The 24,692-nt window shown below is 41.0% G+C and overlaps 1 protein-coding gene across 1 annotated transcript; it reads right to left on the bottom strand.

Moving 5' to 3' along the window:
• Positions 1-1,291: 1,291 nt before the first annotated feature.
• Positions 1,292-24,537, bottom strand: LOC5573623 (1,4-alpha-glucan-branching enzyme). Its single transcript, XM_001660895.2, has 4 exons — positions 24,138-24,537; positions 14,673-14,842; positions 3,639-4,329; positions 1,292-2,573 (listed from the first exon to the last, which is right to left on the bottom strand). The coding sequence occupies exons 1-4, from the start codon at positions 24,224-24,226 to the stop codon at positions 1,469-1,471; spliced, it is 2,055 nt and encodes a 684-aa protein (XP_001660945.1). The 5' UTR covers positions 24,227-24,537; the 3' UTR covers positions 1,292-1,468.
• Between the last annotated feature and the right edge of the window lie 155 nt (positions 24,538-24,692).

Raw genomic sequence — 24,692 nt, forward strand, 5'->3', positions numbered from 1 at the left:
ATATAAATTATAATTCTTTGAATCAGCATGCATAAATATTCAAGTTTTCTTCGAAAAAAACTATCAAAGTTATTCCGATTTACGGTACACAGATTTGAATGTGTAGTAAACTGAAGAAATCAATACGAAAGTTTTTGCTATTGTCCAGCATACTTTTATGGTTGAACTAATGCTGAAAAGAGCTTACTATTTTGTGTAATCGAGATATCTAATAATGGCATCTACAACTTTTCTTCGACAATTTATAAACAACACGTCATACAATCCTACTCAACAATCGCTGAACAAGCTTTTCTGGATGTTCTGGGGATACTTGGTGGTTTAAGTGTTGATTAAATATTTTGTCTGCTACTTATAATGTTACTAAAATCATTGAATAAACATGTACTATATTACGTTGCTCAAATGGTTGTTGTTGAATAGATTCTCCATTTATGAACGAATAAGGCTTGAATAATGGTTTTATTTGAACTAAGTCAATTATTAATCAACTACACAATTGTTTATTAAAATTACTCTGAGAAACTTTTTTTAAAGCAAAAATTGTTTCTTGGGAAGAATTTAGCCAGTAGGTATTTTTTTGCATGGCTGCGGATGAAAGAACTTCTACCACATCAAGTCGAAATTAGGTTAACGCATGCAACGATGGGCTGTAAAACGTTGGAAGGAGCGTCCAAAATAGCTCTGGTCATCACTACTTCCTAACTCGAGCATTTCATGGATCAAACGTTGAGCCGATCAATGCAAGGATGTGCAAGATGAGGATAAAAGGCCGTTTCTTCAACTACAACGTAAACTACCCTAACGAAGGGAGAGTCGACGACGAGAAAGAGACGTTTTACGCGCAGTTGGAGCAGATGGATGCTCGCCGCGTGACGTGAAAATCGTTATGGGTCACATTAACGCACAGGTAGAACGAGAGAAAATGCACAGACCAGTAATCGGGCGGAACAGCCTGCCCGCCGTATCGAATGACAATGGTCAACTTTGCAATCTTCCGTGGCATGGTAGTCCAAAGAACCTTCTTCCCCTTCAAAGATGTTCATTAGGGCACGTGAAGATTACCCGATAATCAACCGAAAACGATGCTGGATGAACGACTAGCAAAAATAATATTCTATAGAGATCTTGGACGAGGCCGCACACACAATGGCTTTTTGCAGTTGAGGAGGAAGGACCTAAGGGCACTTAACGTTCAGAGCGACTAGAAGCGATTGGCAAAGGAATGAATCCAGTGGAGAAGAATCATCCATGATAAACCACAATCAAGTATAAAGAAAGTAACGACAGATATTTTTCTGATTGCATTTATTTAAACAAGCATATTGCTCACGATTGTATTCACAGTTTCACTGCCCGTGTTCAGAAGTCCTTAATGCCTAAAGTGGTAAATTGATATATCGCTCTAAATATTCAACAATTAATGCCCAATATATATCATCACATTCGCTATCAGCGCAGCTTCCGCTTATTGAGGAGCCAGCACTATCGCCACCCGGCACGGGATATACAGCTGCATATAGTTCCGCCGGCCAGCCCAGCCCTCCGGGAATGTGTGATGTTCAACGTTCTTATCGATCCGATCGAACCCGCCAAACTCCTTATCGTCGGTACTGAGAATCACTTTGTACTTGCCGGCAAGTTCCACCCCGATACGATAATCGGTGAAGCTTTTGCTATTGTGGAAGTTGAATATGAACAGCAGATTATTCCGCTCAAAGGCAATCACCTTATCATCCTCGTGCTTCCAGCTCACGTACGCCGGAAGGCAATTCAACCAGTGGTACTTCTCCTCCGTGTGGTGCATCGCTCGATCGAACTCGTTCAGGAACCGGTACTTCAATGTTTGATCATCCACCAGATGCCACTGGCGTCGAGCATAGTGGAACGATTCGTTGTTTCCAATTCTGGGGAAGTCCAACCACTCCGGATGGCCAAACTCGTTGCCCATGAAGTTCAGATAGGCTTCTCCGCCCAAGCCATGCGTGATCAAACGAATCATCTTGTGCAGCGCCAGACCACGATCGATGATCAAGTTCGGCTCGGACATCACCGACATGTGCGTGTACATCTCCTTATCCATCAACCAGAACGCGATAGTCTTATCTCCCACCAGGGCCTGGTCATGTGACTCGGCGTACGCAACCGTGTTCTCCATCCAGCGACGATTGGTCAGCGTGTGCACCAGGTTCCCAATGTTCCAATCTTCGTCCTTCTTCGTCTTGAGAAGTTGGATCCACTTGTCCGGAATGGCCATCCCCAGGCGATAATCGAACCCGACGCCACATTCGTCTGTTGGGCGGCAAAGCGTTGGCATGCCGCTCACGTCCTCAGCAATGGTGATCACGTTCGGATCCATTTTGTGCAGGAAATAGTTGGCGATCGCCAAATAGATCAGCGCTTCCGTATCGACGTTCAGTCCGAAGTATTCGTTGTAATCGCCGGAGAAGCCTTCTCCAATGCCCCGCGAGTGGTACAGCATGGAAGTGACCCCGTCGAAGCGGTACCCATCGAAGTTGTACTCGTCGTGCCACCAGCGCAGGTTGGACAGCAGGAAACGGAGCACTTCGTATCTGTGGATGGGAATACATAGGTAGTTAAGAGTTGAAATGGTTCTATAAAATTATCCAGAATACCGCCCCCCAGAATTACGTTCTCCAGAATCTTATTCCCCTTGGTGCTTCATACAGTTTGAGAAAGTGATTTGCGACATTATTAGAAATTTGTAAAGATGCTCTTTAATATTTAACCTTTCCACTTGGAGACTCTTATCATATCTGGTCCGTAGACTGTTCTATAAATTTGAAGTTAGAATATAGCATGACGTCCTTTACGATTTGATAGACAATATTAAAACCCTATATCCTATATAAATATGGGACAGGATTTTTACAAAATGCGTGACGTAATTAGGGTGTTTATTCACAAATTTCATAACGCTGAAAAGGGCCATTGTTGACACCCACCCACCCCCTCTGTAACCTGAGCTGTAACATTTTGTGGATACCTACCCACCCCCTTCAGCGTTATGAAATTTGTGAACAGGCCCTTATCACAAAATAAAGAGATAAATTCTCACTGAATTTTAAGCGGAATTCCCACAGAATAGAATACATAGAATCCTAGCCAGGATTTTCAACGATTCTGTCACAAAGCTTTTGAACCAATCAGTGCTGCCTCACATTGCTTTTAAGCTTCTGAACCATTTTGCTGAAGACACGAACATTCTAGGTGGTCAGGTTCATGAGCTAGAGCCTGCTAAAATATGACCAAATTACATGCACACTAGCGCCACGTAGCGGCAAAATTGCTAACCAATCAGTGCTGCCTCACTTTGCTTTTAAGCTTCTGAACAACTTTGCTGAAGACACGAACATTCTAGGTGGTCAGGTTCATGCGCTAGAGCCTGCTATAATATGTTCAAATTACATGCACACTAGCTCCACGTAGCGGCAAAATGGCGAATTCAAAATTTCAGCTGATGAACGCCGTAAGGCTTCTGAACAACTTTGCTGAAGACTATATTTTTTCGGGAATGATACATACTTGGGTATGATACATACTGTAGAATGAAATTCTGGGGAACGGTTTTCTGGTATAGAATCATTGAAAATTACTTCGTAAAAAGGTACACTTACTCAGAGTAATTGAAGAGACGGCTGTCCCACAGCGAGTGCTCTCCACGTGAACCATCGTGGAAGTAGCAAGCATTGGTGCCATCGAACTGGTTCAATCCATCCTGCGTGTTCTTACTGGCGTGCGAGTGAACCACGTCCAACAGCACGAACAATCCGGCCTCATGCGCTTTGTCGACCATATACTTCAGCTCATCCGGTGTTCCACACCGGCTGGACGCCGCAAAAAAGCTCGTCACCTGATAGCCAAAGCTGGCATAATAGGCGTGCTCCATGATGGCCATCACCTGAATGGTATTATAACCGAGGCTTTTAATCCTCGGGACAATGTTATCCGCGAAGTTCTTGTACGTTCCAACGCCGAGCTCCTCGGTGGCGATTCCCACGTGGCACTCGTAGATGCGTAAAGCCCTGGGCCGGGCCGGCTTCTTGTGACGGAACGTGTATCGCTCGTTGGCTGGTGGATGCCACACGCGCTGCTGATAGTTGACGCCCAACGATTTCGGCGGCGGAACCACATACTTGGCCCACGGTGACAATCGATCCACCAGCTGGCCGTCCTGCTTGCGCACGATCACCTTTATCTCCGAAAGATGCTTGATCGGACACGAGCCGTCCGGGTTGGCCGGCAGAGTCAGTTCCCATTTGCCGTAGGGGAGCTTCTTGTACGGGGTTGCTTCCCATTGCCAGTTGTCTGGGGAAAATCGAGAAATGAATACCGTCAAACGGGGTGACTTGCAACACTTTTCAACTTCAATCAACCAAAACCATGATCTAAACGTAATCTAAAAATCTAAATTCCTTGTAGAACTTTGAATGGCCAGCTCGCCTACAGAATGAGATGATAGAAAATTGAATCGAATTATTTTGTCATATCAAAAGTCATCAAAAAGGTGAAATTTTTTAAATGTCCCTGTGCGGGGTGACTTGCAACACTCACTGCTAATTTAGTTTTTTCCAACAAAATGTTGATATTTTTCATTAGTCACACTTGTTAAGTATTGTTATTCATGTATTTAAAGCATTCGAACTAGTACAAGAACATTTAGAATACATTTTTGTAAGAAAATAATTGAGCTATTTTTGTATGAGAAGAAGAGGCGTTAAATCATCAAGGTCCAATATCTTAACTGAACAATATTTTTAACGAGTGTTTGTAGTTGATTGATGAATTATTACTCTTTTGATTATAAAGTAGACCTAACACTAAAGTTTTTAACTTTTATAAAACTCTAAATTGCTTAGAAATAAAGTGTTGCAAGTCACCCCGCATAGGTACATGTGTATAAAAATTATTTTTATTAAAAAGTTGTTGCCACAATTTCGTAAAATAAAGTTCGTCATATTATCACTTATTAGTTATAGAAACAACATGTAGAATATTACTTTTGTACATTAAATCTATCTCATGTTTTCAGGTCACGATTTCGAACCTCCATCATGTATCAGTTTTCTAGACATTTAAAAGAATTATGTTTATTGTATGAACATATTTATAATAACAGTTTTAATCGTGGCTCCTACTTGAATTGTGAGTCACACGTATTGAAGCACCGATTTAAAACGAATTTTCTATTGAAAATTGTGTTTTATAGTGAAATTTAGTTGTAAATTACAATGTGTTGCAAGTCACCCCGCCGTTGCAAGTCACCCCGTTTGACGGTACCACATGTTAAACATTTGACTGGGACTTGATTGGGACATTTTTCCCAAAACGTCCGACGAATTTAGTAGATTATTAAAAGGGCGCTTATGGCTAACACAGGAGTTAGTCAATTACCTTTTAGATTGAAAGAAGATTAAATTGGTGCCAAACGAAGTAATATCAAAGACCATAGGTCGTTCAATAGATCCACTTAGCCAGAAGCTAGGACAGATTTCAACAACTACAAACAATCAATCCGTAGATTATTTCGGTTGGAGTTGACCGCCTTTCAAACAACCATTACAAAGCCATAGTGTGTCCTCATGATGCCCTTGGTTAATGTACATTTCAGCCCCGCCTAATCAAAACTTAAAATCGTTTTTTTCTCACAATACAATATTAGGTTCGTGAAATTGTTAGACGTTTTAAAGAATATTTTTTGGGTGAATTCTAACTGAACGTTCATCGACATTTTTCAGTTTTCCTGGCAAATCTTTACAATTAGGTATATGAAGTACAAGATAGGCTCATCAGTTTCTTCAAAAGTTATTTCATCAAGTTCAATCATTCAGGTATTTGCCCAAAGGTACTTTTAAGTACTACTTCGAACATTTGCTTGATTGATTTACAGATTTCCTAAGGAATTCCTCCAAAAAAATCGTTTCAGATACCTCTAAGAATTCGATCTGATTTTATTCTAAGGATTAGCCCAGAAACAACCTCAGATATTCAACCCAGATATCATCCACAGAACATTTCAATATATTTTTTTTTTCTAGCGAGTCCAAGTCCTCCAGGGAGTCATCTAGTGATTCATCCATCGATTTCCGTAGGATTTCCTCCGAAATTATCGGATTTCTTTAATCCTTCAACGTTCATGGTGTTACCATCACTTTTCGACGAATCCAACACCAGGAATTTATCTGAAAATTAAGGTATTCTAAAAATAACTTTCGGACTGTTTTGGACATGTTTCTAGATACATTTCCAAGATAGTTAATGAAGAAATTAATAATCTAGTGCTTCAGGATATCCTTGAAAAGCATAGATATTCCAAAGATATTCACGAAGGCATGATTTGTAGGAATCACTGGAATAATTGGCGCGGTAAATGGCTGGGCATGGCGTACCATTGGTACCTCGCGTACCTGCAGGAATAAAATAGACCCCTTTGTGCGGTCCTTAGCCTCTTGCCCAGCAACTCCTATTCCTACCTCCTCGTGGTACAGGCCGGGGTACGAGTAACCTTGGGGAAGATCGGGTAACCAACCCCCGGTGGGAACTTTGGTCGTATGCTGACAGGGAAGGGGGGTTTTGCTTTTGCTTTTGCCTTTGCAAACCAGGAGCGTCTGTACTCCATGTTAGGAGCGGCTCACAACAGCGTCTGTTCCCCATGTCAGGGGTGGCTGATCATCGTCCGAGTGCCAGAGAAGGACTCTAAGCTAAACTGCGCACTAAGGCCCTCCGAACATTTAGGGGGAATGGTCCTGTGGGAATCTAGGGGGTTGGTGTCAGGCCATGCAAGCCAACCGTAAAAACACATCAGCACAGGAACGTCAACGAGAGAATACGGACCGGAATAATCGGCAAAGGCCACAGCGACGAAAAAGGACTAGCGATTGGAAACTCGGTACGTGGAACTGCAAATCTCTCAACTTCATTGGAAGTACTCGCATACTCTCCGATGTACTGAAGATCCGCGGTTTCGACATCGTAGCGCTGCAGGAGGTGTGCTGGACAGGAGCATTGGTGCGAACGTTTAGAGGCAATCATACCATCTACCAGAGCTGCGGCAACACACGCGAGCTGGGAACAGCTTTCATAGTGATGGGTGATATACAAAGGCGCGTGATCGGGTGGTGGCCGATCAATGAACGAATGTGCAAGTTAAGAATCAGAGGCCGATTTTTTAACTTCAGCATAATCAACGTGCATAGCCCACACTCCGGAAGCACTGATGATGACAAGGACGCATTTTACGCGCAGCTTGAACGCGAGTACGACCGCTGCCCAAGCCACGACGTCAAGATCATCATAGGAGATTTGAACGCTCAGGTTGGCCAGGAGGAGGAGTTCAGACCGACGATTGGAAAGTTCAGCGCCCACCGGCTGACGAACGAGAACGGCCTACGACTGATAGATTTTGCCACCTCCAAGAACATGGCCATTCGTAGCACCTTTTTTTTCAGCACAGCCTCCCGTATCGGTACACCTGGAGATCACCTCAGCAGACAGAATCGCAAATCGACCACGTTTTGATCGATGGACGGCACTTCTCCGACATAACCGACGTCAGAACCTATCGTGGCACTAACATTGACTCCGACCACTACCTGGTGATGGTGAAACTGCGCCCAAAACTATCCGTCATCAATGATGTACGGTACCGACGCCCGCTCCGGTACAATATCGAGCGGCTGAAACAACCGGATGTCGCCAATGCGTACGCGCAGCATCTTGAGGCAGCGTTGCCGGATGAGGGCGAGCTCGATAGGGCCCCTCTTGAGGACTGCTGGAGGACAGTCAAAGCAGCCATTAACGACGCTGCCGAAAGCATTGTCGGATATGTGGAACGGAGCTCAAGAAACGGTTGGTTCGACGAGGAGTGCCAGGAGGTTTTAGAGGAGAAGAATGCAGCGCGGGCTGCAATGCTGCAGCATGGTATGCGGCAAAACGTGGAACGATACAGACTGAAGCGGAAACAGCAAACCCGCCTATTCCGGGACAAAAAGCGCCGCCTGGAAGAGGTAGAATGCCAAGAGATGGAGTTGCTGTACCGTTCTCAAGAAACGCGGAAGTTCTATCAGAAGCTCAACACATCCCGCAAAGGCTTCGTGCCGCGAGCTGAGATGTGCCGGGATAAGGATGGGAGCATCTTGACGGACGGACGCGAGGTGATCGAAAGGTGGAAGCAGCACTACGATGAACACCTGAATGGCGCAGAGAACACAGGCACAGAAGGTCAGGACAACGAAGGCGATGGCTACGTCAGCACAGTGGACAGAGGAAACCAACCAGCTCCCACGATGGGGGAAGTTAAGGATGCCATTCAACAGCTCAAGAACAACAAGGCCGCTGGCAAGGATGGTATCGGAGCCGAACTCATCAAGATGGGCCCGGACAGGTTGGCCGCTTGTCTGCATCGGCTGATATTCAGAATCTGGGAAACGGAACAACTACCGGAGGAGTGGAAGCAAGGCGTTATATGCCCTATCTACAAAAAGGGCGACAAACTGGAGTGTGAAACTTATCGTGCAGTCACCATCCTAAACGCCGCGTACAAAGTGCTATCCCAGATTCTCTTCCGTCGCCTATCACCTATAGCAAACGAGTTCGTGGGAAGTTATCAAGCAGGTTTCATCGACGGCCGCTCGACAACGGACCAGATCTTTTCCGTGCGGCAAATCCTCCAGAAATGCCGTGAGTACCAGGTCCTACGCACCATTTGTTCATCGATTTCAAGGCGGCATACGATAGTATCGACCGCGTAGAGCTATGGAAAACCATGGACGAGAACAGCTTTCCCGGGGAGCTCACAAGATTGATCAGAGCAACGATGGACGGTGTGCAAAACTGCGTGAAGATCTCGGGCGAACACTCCAGTTCGTTCGAGTCTCGGCGGGGACTACGACAGGGCGATGGACTTTCGTGCCTGTTGTTCAATATTGCGCTTGAAGGTGTTATGCGGAGAGCCGGACTTAACAGTCGATGCACGATTTTCACGAGATCCGGACAATTTGTTTGCTTCGCGGACGACATGGATATTATTGGAAGAAAATTTGAAACGGTGGCAGATTTGTTCACCCGCCTAAAACGCGAAGCAACAAGAGTCGGGCTAATGGTGAATGCGTCGAAAACAAAGTACATGCTGGTTGGCGGAACTGAGCGCGACAGGACCCGCCTAGGTAGCAGCACAGACAAAGTAGCAGTGTTACGATAGACGGGGATACGTTCGAGGTGGTCGACGAGTTCGTCTACCTTGGATCCTTGCTGACGGCTGACAATAACGTTAGCCGTGAAATACGGAGGCGCATCATCAGTGGAAGTCGGGCCTACTATGGCCTCCAGAAGAAGCTGCGGTCAAAAAAGATTCACGCCCGCACCAAATGTACCATGTACAAAACGCTCATAAGGCCGGTAGCCCTCTACGGGCATGAAACGTGGACGATGCTCGAGGAGGACCTGCAAGCACTTGGAGTCTTCGAACATCGGGTGCTTCGGCGGTGTGCAGGAGAACGGTGTGTGGCGGCGAAGGATGAACCACGAGCTTGCCCAACTCTACGGCGAACCCAGTATCCAGAAGGTGGCCAAAGCTGGAAGGATACGATGGGCAGGGCATGTTGCAAGAATGCCGGACAGCAACCCTGCAAAGATGGTATTCGCTTCGGATCCGGTTGATACAAGAAGGCGTGGAGCGCAGCGAGCTAGGTGGGCGGATCAAGTGCGTATCGATTTGGCGAGCGTGGGGCAGAACCGAGGATGGAGAGATGCGGCCACGAACCGAGTATTGTGGCGTGAAATTGTTGATTCAGTGTTATCTGTGTAGATGTTAACTAAATAAATGAAAATGATCCTCAAGATATTCCACCAATATAAACCATGGTCGGCTCTTATTGTACGCAGCTTCTAATACCGCACACTTTCACCAAAATCTCACAAAGTCAGGTAAGATACTAGATCTGAAGAGAGCATACCATATAAAACAGTATTGCTAGAAACGTCCTTCCTTGTAGCTAATCCATGACTGTGTAACGATTCCCCAATTATAAGCCACCGATCGATAGAACCTGATTGATCACCAAACAGTATTAGGGCATTTGAAACCTCCTTCCTTTTGGCTGTCTTGGTAATGTTATTCGAACAACACGCCAAGCCATTCCCATAGGGAACGTTAACCACAAGGAAGGACGTTTCATGTAATACTGTTTCATATGGTACCTATTCCCTCTTCAACATGTAATCCAATTTCATATTATTTTGAGCAAAACAGACCGATATGCCGGTAAAAAATTAAATATAATTATCACGGTCGGTACCTTGGTATGATATTTGAAACTTCATTCTAAATTTTCTAGAATTTAACCAGTATTTTCTACAGGGATTTTCTAAAAATTGTCGTTCAAGATTTCTTCAGGATTTCAAACACATTTTTTTCTGAGAATACCTTTAGACATTTATCTAGCATTCATTCTAATATTTATTTAGAAATACTTTCACAAATTATTGGAGAAATTTCCCTATAAATTCAAAAGTACCTAACACTTGATTAACTCCCACAAGGTTGAATGGAATTATATTGAATTACTTTTTATTGAAGGGTTATCTGAAACAAACAAATTGATAAGATAATTGAAAAGGAAATTTAATCGAATCTCTGGATCATATACTGAAGGAATTCCTTGAAGAAGTTTGTAAATGAATGATCGGAAGAATAACTGGAATGATTGCTCCAGTGTTAGCAGTTTTCTTCGTAATAATCGACAAATCGATAAAACAATTACACAGCTGTTTTATTTTTGAACTAAAACAGCCGTGATTTTTTTTGTCAATTATTATAGAAAAAACTGATTTTTCATTTTGGACATCCGCTCCAATTTTACTAGGGTCATAAGTCCTGTAAGAATTTTTGACAGATCTCCTCTAATAACAACTGGCGAAACCAGTGGAAGAATTAGTCAAAAATATCTGGAGAAAATCCTGGGAAAGTCTCTGGCAAATTACTGTAGGTAGTTTAATTTTAAGTTAGGGTGATGTGCTAGTATCCATCGTATTAAGCATTGATCAAATCAATGAGAACTGAAATTTTCCCAGTATTGCAGTGAATTATGCTGATACAAACCGATGCCAAACAATTCTTTCTCAAAACAGCTGTAGGATTGTACAATAACATTTTAAAAAATCTTGATCTCTTTTTGGAAATAATGCAAAGAAAATGCATCTTACCGTATTCTCAATCCGTAGTATCGTTTTCAACTCCGTCGCAATCAGTTTCCAGATTCGTCTCACAACTTACGGCTCACTGTGTGTATTGAGTGGTTAAAACACAACATATCAACGCTATAATAAAAATTTTTACTAGAATATATAGATCTACGGGCATCTCCCTCCATTCCTTGAGCATGGTGGAATATACTAATTTCCTTTAAAATTAATTGTTCGTCATCAAAATTCAGCCCGAACATATGAACATAATTCCTTTTGACCGTACAATTATGGCATTTGCTCACAGTACAGCGAAAACAACACAATCAAAGGAACCGTATTTTTACGTCGAGCGTCGCGCACGCATTGATGCACACAAGCTCTTTTTTATCAGTACGACGGATTGAACTTTGTTTACATTCTCAATTATACGCGGCGGTTGAGGAAATTTCGTAAAATTTGGTGATTTATTGAAGTTTTACGGCGTGTGATTGGAATGAAATCCTTCAGTGAAGAAGTACGAAGGTTTTCCATAGTGAAAATGAGTGCCCGGCGAAGTAAGTCACCCACGGGGGCGGGAAGAAACTTGTGTTGAAAAGTGGTGTGGCTCAGTCGATCGCTAAGCATTTCTCTCAAATCGTGTTCGTCCATGCGATTTCGGTGAAAAAGTGCAAAGTGGATAATTGAACTGAAGTTATTTACCGAAATACAGTAGTTTTATTGCATTTTTGGTGTACAAGTGTACAAACCATAACAGTTTTCACAAAATTACACTTGGATAATAAATTTATGTTGCAGGTAAGTTTGAATATTCGCCGTAGTGGAACATTTAAAGTTTGATACGACGAATAGTAGCGCTTACGACGAAGTAGAACAAAACCCTAGTGCTTTTGTTTTATCAGGATACTTTTTGAGAATTTCTATGGACAACTCTTACATAAGTCGCCCTAAAGATTGAAAATGATTTCCTAATGTTTTTTCGTCAATGCACACAAAAGAAAAAAAATAAATTTGAACACCATTTTGATTAAAATAGATACCTTGGAGACCTTCCGTAGAGACTTTCTTCAAAATAGAGACCAAGTCTCTAAAAATAGGTCTGCTTCCAGCCCTGCAGTTGACCTTGAGAGCAATAAAGTATTGGTTTGTATTGCGGGGAAATTTAAAAATTTGGATTGCCTCGCGGAAATAACGCGCAGTGAGCAATCTCCGCATAGAGCAAATGAACCACAGTAAGCATTGCTGTTTCAAATATGATTCAATTCGTTGACATTAAATTTGCACTGAAACGATAGTTGAAATGCAGTACATTATTAAGGTCAGTATGTTCCCACTAGGACGCAGTAATCAAAATTGAAACTACTCATAAAGACTAGCCATTGCGCGAACTACTCAAATTCATGTATCTCAAATTTCTCAAGCAACGGATCCCTACACATATCTGGCAAAATCATCCCCCAAACTTCTGCCATGTCTATGTAAGACTGTCCTGAAAGTTTCCCGTAGCTTATGGGATTAGAACTAAATGGTGTTTCCTTTTCAAACATCGTGAAGCTGCTGGCATCCACATCATTATTGTCATAAAGCGTCATGTTGAAACCAAATAGTTTAATACGCTACAAGTATGAAGTAGATTTTGTTTAGTTTCGAGTTACTACTGGTCTCCATTGTGCTTTCCCGCTTTGTGATACTAATTATCTTCCCATATATAGGGATTGGCATTAACAAGATTCAGATTGAAGTTTTTTGAATACGATTCGCTCAGAGCCCGTTGAAGTCATAAAATTCGTTATGACAGCAGATTCCTCATAAACAAATTGTACCTTCCGTAGTCGGTGACTATGATGATTTTGATGGAAAATTTAGCAATCAATAACCCCGGATTTTCCCGGAATCAAAATTTTTCTTGCAACGCGTTATACACAGTTCTTGTTTTATTTCCTCAGAAACATCTGAATGTATAGATTAAGCTAAAGAGGTCCCGCTATTTATACCTTTAACAGAGAATGAACTCAGCGAAGGAACGCCCCTTACTAATCAGTAAAATTAATCACCAGAACAATAACCATAGGATAATAAAAGGATGATATTAGGGTTTCGGCAGTTTTTCACGAGTAGAGAAAATTGTATGAGGCAAAAAAAAATACCTAGTGTTGATGTACCCTTAGTAGGCAGTCCACTATAGTGGATTTTTACAGCTGCTTGGGTACAATTCGTTGCATTTTTTTTTCTTTAAGGTCATTTGCTATTTACCTAAGTAACATTGATTCACAGTTCAATTTTATTCAAAAAATGATTTAAATATATAATTTAGCGTAAATTTAAGCTTTCTTGCACCAATAGTAGACCTATTGTTCCTTTAGTGGCAATATGAATAGAAATTATTCTTTATTAAACAAAATAACGTGAGAATTGAGAACTTTTTACGTCAATCAATCGAAAGTTTGTGATCCATTGTTCAAAGGAAAAATATAGACGTTTTATACAAATATGATTTTGATTTGTGTTTTGCCTGCACCGTGAAGCTAGTGCTACTATAGGACCATAAATTAGAAATAGTGCAACTATAGGCACATGTGTTCCTGTAGTGGCACAAGTGATATTAAATACAAAAATATAAAACTACGAATTCATATTTTTAACAAACCCAAGATAAAAAGCTTTCAGGTGACATAAAAATAGCGGCTTTATTTTTCGATTTTATACGAATATTTGTTCTTAACTATGCGGCTAGAACACACGGAAGTATCAAAATTATAAATTTCAACAACATTAGAATTGAGTGAGATTAGGCCATTCATGATATCAAGTCATAAATTTTAATCCACCAGCGTTAGTTAGCGGAAGGATTTTCTGAAATTCGAATAAGCTTCCACTGAAAAACTTATATATTCCGTCGATCGTATAAGCAAATTCGCTATTGTCATTTTTATTGGGTTCAATATTGATCTGTTTCAAAGCTGTTCAGAGTTCGTGTTTAGAAACGTAGCCTACAAATGATCATGTTTAGCCTTATTAATAAAATGGGAGACTGGATTTCGAAGTCGCTCAGATTGAGCATTGACATATTCACTTCTGCTTCGCCACGTCGCTTATAATGATTGCAAATATTGTTTGTGAACTATACAGCATCACGCTGAGGATCATACATATACAATTCTCGATGATAGTTTCATACAATTCTCTAATGTGCAATTTTATAGACCAGAGTCATTTATTTCATATATTTAGTTCCAGTAAATGATGCTTAAAGGTGACTGCAATTACAAATTTTCCATAAGAATATCTGAAACTCTAGGCCCTGGCCAACAACATGGCACTACCCTGAACCCATTCAGTTTGGTTTTTATTCGTTTGGCGCCACTTTTACTTACTCTAAGCGTCGGACCGACGATTAACGACATATAGTTTGTTGGTGTAATCAATCGTAGCCCTTAGTGGATGAATAATTAAAACCACAGAATACTCACTGAAATCTCCGGTCAGGTACAACTGCTGTGCACCGGGCGCCCACTCGCGTGCCACCAAACTGTTGTCGGAAGCAATGTGCAGTCCATAGTATTTATATCCCTGTGTGAACTCATCGAGACCTCCCTCGAGCTGGTTCAGCTTATTAATCCAGTTACGCAGTTCGGTGTTTCTAAAATTAGAAAAAGCATTGAAAAGCATTAAGATTAAGTTACGAATGTTTCTGTTTCATTATGTGCTCGTTCAGCTTCCCGGTGCCAACAGTTGCATAACAGAATAACCACCATCACTAATAATTTTGTTTCCCTTATAATGCGATAAGGATGCACCACACCACGCTTAAATCGAACAACAATCGGCGACTTAGGGCAAGTGTACACTGTACCATTAGTGGAGAACCTATCTAAGGAAACGGTTATGCTGATAAACTCATGAACATGCGATTCGTATTGACATCATAAAGACTTCAAATTAAAGCGAATAAAGTCGTGTACACTTTTTAGATTCACTTATTTACCAAAAATATGTGGTATCCTTAATTGTTTTTTTTTTGTGCAATAATTCAGAAGAAAAACAAAGAAAATTGGCTTGTTTAGGGGTATCCGTTTTCTTAAACATTCTGAATCTACGCTAAAAATTGAACTAGAATCCAAAGTATGCAAATTGAAATGTCATTGAGTCGAGGGATTTTAATCTTTCTTAATCATTTATAATATCAAAATTAAGATATTGAAGCGCTATAAAATCGTGTTGCACTTAGAAAAATGTGCTCTTTCGATCAAGCCACAAAGAACTGTGAATTTTTTTTATCACTAAACAACCCAATTGTTTGGAAAAACATTTCTTCCCATTTTCACTAGCTCGCTAGTAAGTTAAAATTGTGGTGTTTGCCTTATTACATTCGAACGTTATCGCCTAAGACAGTGATTCCCAAAGTGGGCGAAATCGCGGTTTTTTAGCTCAGGGGGCGAAAATGCGACAATCTCAATTTGAGGGGCGAAAAAGGAAATAGGGGGGGGGGGGGAATGCTGGTGTTGCAAAATAAGTAAACAATAAGAGATTATACGACTGTTTTACATATTGTTCAACAAACTATCAGAACTGTGAACCAAATAATTTCACACCTATCAAATCCATTTTATTATACAGTCGACTCTCCATAACTCGATATCCAAGGGACCATCGACTTATAGAATTATCGAGTTATAGAACACATCGACACAAAAAATCCTAAAATCAAAGGATCATATTTTATGAACACATTTGTAAGAAAGCAATATTATGTTGTTGATAGCATTTAAAAAAATCATATTTAAAAAAGCTTTTCTCAAAATTCTCGAGAAATCGCTTATTTTTACTAAAAATCAACAATGTTATTTTCAGGTTTTTTCAACTTTCATTACAACATCCAAGTCTTTCTTCACTTCTAAACAAGAACGTGATCTATGTTTCCCTGTATAAAAAGGATTTTTAGAGAGATATCGAGTTATGGAGGGAAATTTACCTCACACGTGTCATCGACTAGTGGAGGCATCGAGTTATAGAAATATCGACTTATGGAGAGCAAGATGTATGGGAATTTCAAGGGACCGAAAAATCCATCGAGGAAATGTTTCAAATGAGACTTTGGCGGAACCTTTGTAGCATAGCATAGCATAGACTGACTGTACATGTCAATGGTTGCTACTCCGTGATTGATCGGAACTGGTAAGAATTGCACTACGATCCAAATGAATAAGGGATGGTAGTTTCCGCTTACTCTCGAAGTGCAATTTTAGCAGATCTAATAATATTGATCAATAACGGCGCCGGCCAAATCCTTACAGTCAGTTGGGATGGGGAAGGAATGTTAGGGTGTAATGATGTTGCTTGTAGAGACCGAGAATACCTCTGCATCTCCACAATCACCACGGGAAGGGTGTTCATTAGTGACGGAGGAAAAGATCTGGGAGTCACCTCTGTTCGATGATGCGATCCATGGACAAGGGGGGAATATACGACTTATATTTAAAGCTAGTTTTGTATTTTTGTCTCGAGAAGTTTTTGGTAGAAGCTTTAAAAAAATGTCTACATGTCGAACAATTCAAAAGATGTTTTTATTAATGACGAAAACTGAAAATTACATGTATATATTTTAAATTATATATATGAAACAGGAATAAAACCGACACTTGTAGTGACGAACTATACATAGTTTGTTTGAAAATTACATATGAGTACTACTGTGCATTTTGTCTCGATATGGTAGAAGTTTTAAAAAATACGTCAACATACACAATGTCGAACAATTCAAAAGATAATTTTTAATAATGTCAAAAAGAGAAAAATATATGTATATTGAAATTGTATAAGAAAAAAGCATAATGCCGACACTTATAGTGACGAACCATACAAAGTTTGTTTTAATATTACATCAAAGTTACGCCACAGAGAAACAGACGTAACACTTAGAACAAATCGCGATCAAAATCATAGTCGCGAAAACATGTACGCCTAATGCTAAAAACACTGTAGGTGGCCGATGGACCAACAGGTGGCGGTAGTGTGTAAATGTCAAACACGAACAAAAACGACGCGAGCGCTGCGGGTGGTCGATTGACCACCTACCATATATTCGAAACGAACGTTAAAAAATTGGTCGATGGACAGCAGTGAGAGTGTGACGTCTGTTTGTCTGTGGTTACGCTTTCAAGAAAAAAAATCAGGGGGCACTGAAAAAAATCCACACGCTTGATCCGTGTGTTTAAAATTATGGATCGATTCATGAACGTCTATGTCGATTTGTTGTGATTTTCTTACAAACTTCGTGTGTATTACACATTCAATTCTTTAGTTTTGCTTCATGGATTGATTCATCAACCGACAACATGAATTTCATAGTTTTCCACCTAAGTTCCTAAAGCTTTCCATTTCAAATTCATATGCGTCAACCTGTGGGTGCTATGGATCATCACCCAACACGGATTCAGTGTGTTTAACTTATGGTTATCTTGTGTCATGATCATCATGTTTAAGTTGTTCGATTTGAAATCGATGAGCTTGCTGTCGATTTCCGTGTTCCAAATTTCTCAATTATTAGTGATCAACCCATAGCCGACTAAATTGCGGATGGACCTCGTGTCGAACGACAGTCATCATCATGTTCCAAAGAGAAGAAGCAAATTCTGAAGCTGAAAGTGTTAGAGGAAAATTTGCGGATTCGTTTTTCTTTCCATTAGTGAAGATGTCCGAGTGAATATGAGGAGTTCATTCTAATTTTCTATAAATAAAATTCATTACTTCCAGCGTTGGATATAATGTATGGTGTTAGAGAAAAATCGGATTCCACTAACAGATTTTCCTAGCTTTCAGCTTCGAATAAAATGAAATATGCTAATCCCGGGCTTCCCAAATTATGGATTTGCGGCGCCCTGCTTGTTGCTGACTCACTTGTTTGAGAAAACCATTCAAGTGAGCTTGCGACAAGCAGAGGAGCCTCGAATCCATATTTTGGGGAGCAAGATTTCTTCTATCAAATTTCTTCTTCCAGTCTCATGACATTCATATTCTATTACACATGACTATCTAAAGCCACTACATTTCGAATTCAATAAGCAAATTAGTTGGTTTTCATGATTTAATATTTAGACATTCATGTTTATTTCTCATGACTACCTAATGTTGATACACATGTTATTATACCGTGAAGTCAATGACGAAATCCATATGGCTACCACACTCAAGTCATGTGGTTTTCCTCATTGCGCAAATCTATAAGTAAAACACACGACCTTGGCGTGTAGATTTTTCTCAGTGGGGGTTGTGTACAAGCAACGACCGCATGACGTTAACTACGCCAAGTGATTTTCTGCATTTGAATTTTAGTCGATTGTCATAGTTGCAGCCTTTTTGATGTAGGACTACGTCTTTGTTTTCTATATTGGGGTGCACTTTAAAAGTACGGAAAATGAGACATGTAACGAAATTAGGGGAGACTTTGAACGTTAATAACTCAGATGTTTATGAACCAATTATTACGATTTAGTATCATTCGATCATTTCTGATCGGAAATGTATCTACGCATCGTAAGTAATATATCCGATAAGTGAATTTTGTTGTTTAACTATTGAAAATTTGATAAATGTTGACCCCTTTCTTATCCAACGAATCACGTTCGAGCATTTTTCGACGGTATCGCTTCCCACTATAAAAGCAAACGGGTCCCTGCTTCTTCCCTCAGTCTTCTTTTTGCGGTCGGACTGTGAACACGATCGGGCGAGTCATTCTCGCTTTGCTTTTGCACCCGCGTCACAGTCCAATTTGTGTCGTCGGAAGAGGAAGACGCAAGATTGATTTGCGGCGGCGATGATGATGGCTTGGGCGCTTCTTCGAGCGGCGGACTACTGCTGCTCGGAGAAGCGTCCAATCCATCGTCATCGCCGCCACAAATTTATCCGCGCTCCCAGATTTCGACTCGTGATAAATCGGTGGTCAAGAAGCAAGCCCGTTAGGAGCCAATCACCAGAAGCCCCCAGAGTTGCTGATCCGAGGAGCTGCTGCTAATCGAGCGTCGGACTAGTGAAATCGCTCAAGATTTCAAGAGTGAGCATCGTTTCCAGATTTCGACTTGTGCCCGGGGATCCAATACCCGTTGCTGTTGTGCGCCATCCACGTCACGAACCATTCAGCTGGTTCGTCGTATAAGCAAATTCCCCGTTTGACCATGGAAATCAACTGATAACATCCCGTAGTGCTATTTATCTGTAACCGTATCGAGGCTATGAAAGCCATCGGCTCTTGTCAGGGCCATCAAATTTGTGGAAAAGAGTTGAAGGAATAATATTTCCGACCTTATTACATCTTTTATTCCTCAATCAATCTCACAGTTTCGTTCTTCTTCTCTTCTTTCTGGCATTACGTCCCTACTGGGACAGAGCCAGCTTCTCAGCCACAGTTATTAACTGAGAGCTTACTATGCCAATGACCATTTTTGCATGCGTATATCGTGTGGCAGGTACGAAGATACTCTATGCCCTGGGAAGTTGAGAAAATTTCCAACCCGAAAAGATCCTCGACCGGTGGGATTCGAACCCACGACCCTCAGCTTGGTCATGTTGAATAGCTGCGCATTTACCGCTACGGCTATCTGGGCCCCATCACAGTTTCGTACAAAATTTAATTTGTCATGAATAATTGATGGCACGACAATTTGAGACTATTCTTGGACGCTGCTGCTGTGCCGTCGAGGTGAGTGCTTAACATTTCACAACGAATGTAAACTAGAGTGGAATTTCCGACAGTGTCTTTGATTTGCCATATTTTATGAGAACACTTCGATTACGAAAATGATCACATGTAACAAAATTGCGACATGTTTAGAATGCTTTTGAAAAGAAATTCCCATTGAACAATTTTCATAATTTTGGCACCATGGATCAGAAATTTACCTTCATATTAAAGAAAACTATTGATTATCAATAGCGAACTATTGAATATTTAGTAATTGTCAACCGTTTCATTCATGTTCGACCAATTTCTCACGCATTATCATTTTTCGCAATTATCAAGTAATTCTAAGTCCAACTCATTATTGGCACATATGCATTTCCCAGATTGGTCGATTAGAAAGAGAAGAGCACGAATGGGAGGAGCATAATCTGCTAATCTAAGGGTATATAGCATGCTTCTTTCGTTGGATTCGGTTTCATTCCGTTTCTACTTCCGAGCTGGCAAGAGCTCCTTCGATCCTGCGCAGCGACGTCCGCACCTGCTGACCTTCAAGCTAGCGATCCAGCGTCTGGTGATCGGTGGTCAAGAAGCAAGCCCGTTAGGATCTAAATTCCAGAAGCTGATCCGAAGAGAAAAGAGCAGCGAATCAAGCGGCGGACTTATGAAATCGCTCAAGATTTCAAGAGTGAGCATCGTTTCCAGATTTCGCCTTGTGCCCGGTGATCCACTACCCGTTGCTGTTGTGCGCCATCCACGGACCATGGCAATCAACTGATCAATCCCGCAGTGCTATTTATCTGTGACCGCATCAAGGCTAAGAAAGCCATCGGCCCTTGTCAGGGCCATCAAATTTGTGGAAAAGAGTTGAAAGAATAATATTTTCGACCTTATTACATCTTTTATTCCTCAATCAATCTCACAGTTTCGTACAAAATTTAATTTGTCATGCTGAGCTGTTGATCAGCATCTGGTTTATGAGATTTCGGCTCGTTATAAACTCATCTGTGGTACAGTCAAGAATCAAGCCCGTTAGGCATCATTACTACTTTTATTAGACAAATCGAGCGTCCGGCTTGTGGTATTGCTCAAGATTTCAAACTTAGGCTACATTTTCAGATTTCGACCTCAGCCGTGTGATCTAATAGCTGTTGCCGATGTGTGCCATCCACACCACGAAACATTCAACTGGTTCGTCTTATAAGCAGAGACCTTATACAAATTCCTACACTTGCGTTGGGGATTCTTCGTTTAACCATGACAATCAACTGATAACATCCTGTAGTGCGATTCATCTAAGACAGCATCCGAGCTAACAAAGCTTTTGGCTCTTTTCAGGGCCACCAAATGTGTGTAAGAGATTTAATAATTCTCTCAAACCAAAAGATCAACAAAGCGATGACTGAAGCTTTCATTATAATCCTCGAATAACATCCTACAGACACATTGCTGTTAAATAATCTTTAATTAGAATTACTTAGATTTTGCTTCAGCATGTTGAACAAGCCTCAATCACTACTGTTCTTTCCAATGCTACCATATATTTTATAGGAGGTTACTAATATAATTTCAAAATGATCATACAACCTGAAGTGAAATTTCACATTTTCATAGATAAATATGACGAATTCATCGGATAAAGATAATGTATATTTGGGACATGATTGAACGTACACTTGGCTGCAAATCGTTATATGCATAAATATTTACGAAAGTTTCGAGCACTGGAAACAATATGAAGTCAAAACAAGCAACAAGAACGACATCAAATTCAGTTAAATTAACCATCGTGGTCCTACGTCACCAGTTCGTACAACCCCATAGGGATGTACCCTTATTGGTATTCTAACGCAAAGCTAAAATGCGTAGATGGCGCTCTTCTAGAATAGGGATTAGTGCATCTTTATCGAAATTTTATGTGATAACTTTGGAAGAAAAATCACCACAATCATTTAACTAACAAGATTATTGCAATTTAAGGCACAGGAAACCGTAAATATTCATTTCAATTTGAAAAACTTTCGCGACTTAACCTCACTTTTGATCGCCAATAGTTTTATAGTGCGAAGCGGAACGCAAAAGAAGCGTGGAAAACTGCTTGCACCTGATTGGTTGCGTAAGAAAGGGGTCGACATTTTCCCAATTTTCAATAGTTTATTGTCAATAATCAATAGTTTTCTCCATTCGAGGAAATTGTTGTATACATTTCCGATCGATTGGTGGGAAAATATTGAAAATCTATCGATAAATGACTGAGTTATTAACGTTCAAAATCTTACATAATTTCGTGACGATCGCAAAATTTTAGATTTTCAATTGACACCCAGTATATTGCCGTAAGACGTAGCTAACGTCAAAAAGTGTTATCACAAGCATGAAACGAACTCACCAGTTGGTAATCCATCCTCGACTTAACACAAAACTGACACTGACAACAAAACTTTTTGGCGTCCCTAAAACAAACCGTCTTGCTTGTGCCAAACGCAAAACGCTCCAAAACAAGAAAAAAAAATAATCTCCGGCGACGAAAACACGCGCGAAACCGTGAGCAAAATCTATCGGACGACGCAAAACCGAACTGCCTGCTTGGGCTTCACGAAGCACTTATCTGAGAGCTGAGACTTTCGCGGAACCTTTGTGACAACTAATTCAAATTACGTTTACGATCATTATCCTACGTTTTACATAAAAACTTCGGCATTGTAACTGCAATAAGTAAAAAATAATCACATTTCTCAAGGTTTTGACGTTTTTGAAGTTCACATTTACACGACGAAACACGTGTCAAATGTACAAATTGAAATTGAAACTGTAAAAAGAAACCACGTGCTCCGGTGGCGATCGAACCCACGACTCCCTATTCGGTAGATGGGCGCTTCGGCCTACAGGCTGCGGAGCCCCTTGAGATTCCCCGACGCTCGAAGGCGAACTGAACTCGATTATCCCAAAGCACATGGTATCATCATTTCGCAGTCTAAAGCTTTTTTTTCCCTCGTCTGTCGAGCCTTTTAACCACTGCCTCCATTATTTAGGAATATTGTAGAATGACCCATATTTTAGGTGCTCTTCGAATATCCTTTCACAATTGAGATGTGATAGACATTGGTTGATGTGGCACATTGTCCCAAATGTGCACAACTCGTTTTATAAAGTCTGTTAGGATTACTTCACCAAATTTCCAAGGGATATTTTTTTTTTCCAACCGCTGACATTCTGTTATTAGGCAATGCTCAGCATTTTCGATTTCAGCTTGACAAAAATGACATTCAGAGGATTGGATTTTTCCTATCTTAAGATGATACCTACTAGAGCAGATTCGATCGAAAAGGGATCAAAAGGTATGAAACGTAGTAAAAAAACTTTTGTTTTAAACACTCAGAAGTCCTGTTCTATTGCTTTTAGGTAGTATCAAAATTCACAAGTATTCTCTTCTTTCCAGATCGTTTCATTGGATCGAATCCAATCCCCAAAATATTCACCTATGCTGGAAAGTAAAGACGTTGGTCCCGTGATGAACTAGCCCAAGGCTAAACATCTCGATAATAAAGATAGAAAAAAAAAATCATAGCAGCTCAATTTAAAAACCATTATAAGCTGTGGGTTGATGCTCGGAATTGATCAAACTTGTTAAATATAGTGGCTTATTGTTGAAAAAAGTCACTTTAATTGTAATGTCTTCAAAAAAGTAACAGTGCCAAAATCACTAAAAATTGACTGGCTACCAGCCCTGTCAATGTTTCCGTTCAGTGCACCAGATTCCCGGTCTTGTTTTCGGTGCCAACAGTTGCATAACAGAATAACCACCATCACTAATAATTTTGTTTCCCTCCTATGCGATAATGATGCACTGTAAACCACGCTAAAACCGAACAACAATCAACGACTTATAGGCACTTATCGCCTCGCCGCGTATTCGAGCGCTTGATACGGAGAAATTAAAACATTGGTCATGATCTTCATTTGTGCTCTTCTTCTATACACATTTCCCTTAACCGGGCTGGTGACCTTGAGGTGACATTCGTTCTTTTTTCAAAGGCATCGCAAATCGGTTTTCAATCAAGAATGACTCCATTTATTTCCTGGGTTTCACTTGCATTGTGATTCTATGCCGCTCCGAAAGGAAGCCAGAAGGTAATCTGATCTATCTTATGTGGTTATTTTGTTTGAAACATCTCCAAGCTCAAAATGGACAACCTTTCGTCAGTCCCATCTCTAAAGAAGCCTTATCCTAATCAGATTCTTGATATGACACCAAACTCACCTGCGTCTGATTTCGCGTTCGTGCAGCTTCAGATACCCATCCTGCTCCAGGAGCTTCTCGATACCGGGATTGGCTTGATCGGTTGCCATTGTTCCACAGGCCTTTGGGGGTGCACGAGGGGACTGTTCAATCAACTGACTCCCGCAACGTCTCGACCAACACTGAAGACACTGAACGAGAATCTGAAATCTCCCCTAGTCGTCAATCACAATAAACTCGTAAGGGCACTGAATTAGCACGATGATGCCGGTATAATCTTGTCCGAATGACGATCCGGCCACTGCACGACTGATGCCGGTTCGGATTTATTATGCTGCTTACATACATCCCTTTGCATACACACTCGCGCCATAATCTTCTCTGTCCGTTTTGATAAGCCGTTCTTCGTTGTTTACATGTTGCACCCCCCCTACCCTTCCTGCATTGATTTCCCGTTAGCTGCATGCCGTCGCGACGCACTGACAAACGGGCCGGATGAAATGCAGTTATCAAAACATTAAATGCAATGAGTGGCCACGGCGGCTTCGTCGGGACTCGGGACGGCCAGGAAACTGA

This window comes from Aedes aegypti, chromosome 3 (genome assembly GCF_002204515.2).
Source record: "Aedes aegypti strain LVP_AGWG chromosome 3, AaegL5.0 Primary Assembly, whole genome shotgun sequence".
Lineage (NCBI taxonomy): Eukaryota > Metazoa > Arthropoda > Insecta > Diptera > Culicidae > Aedes > Aedes aegypti.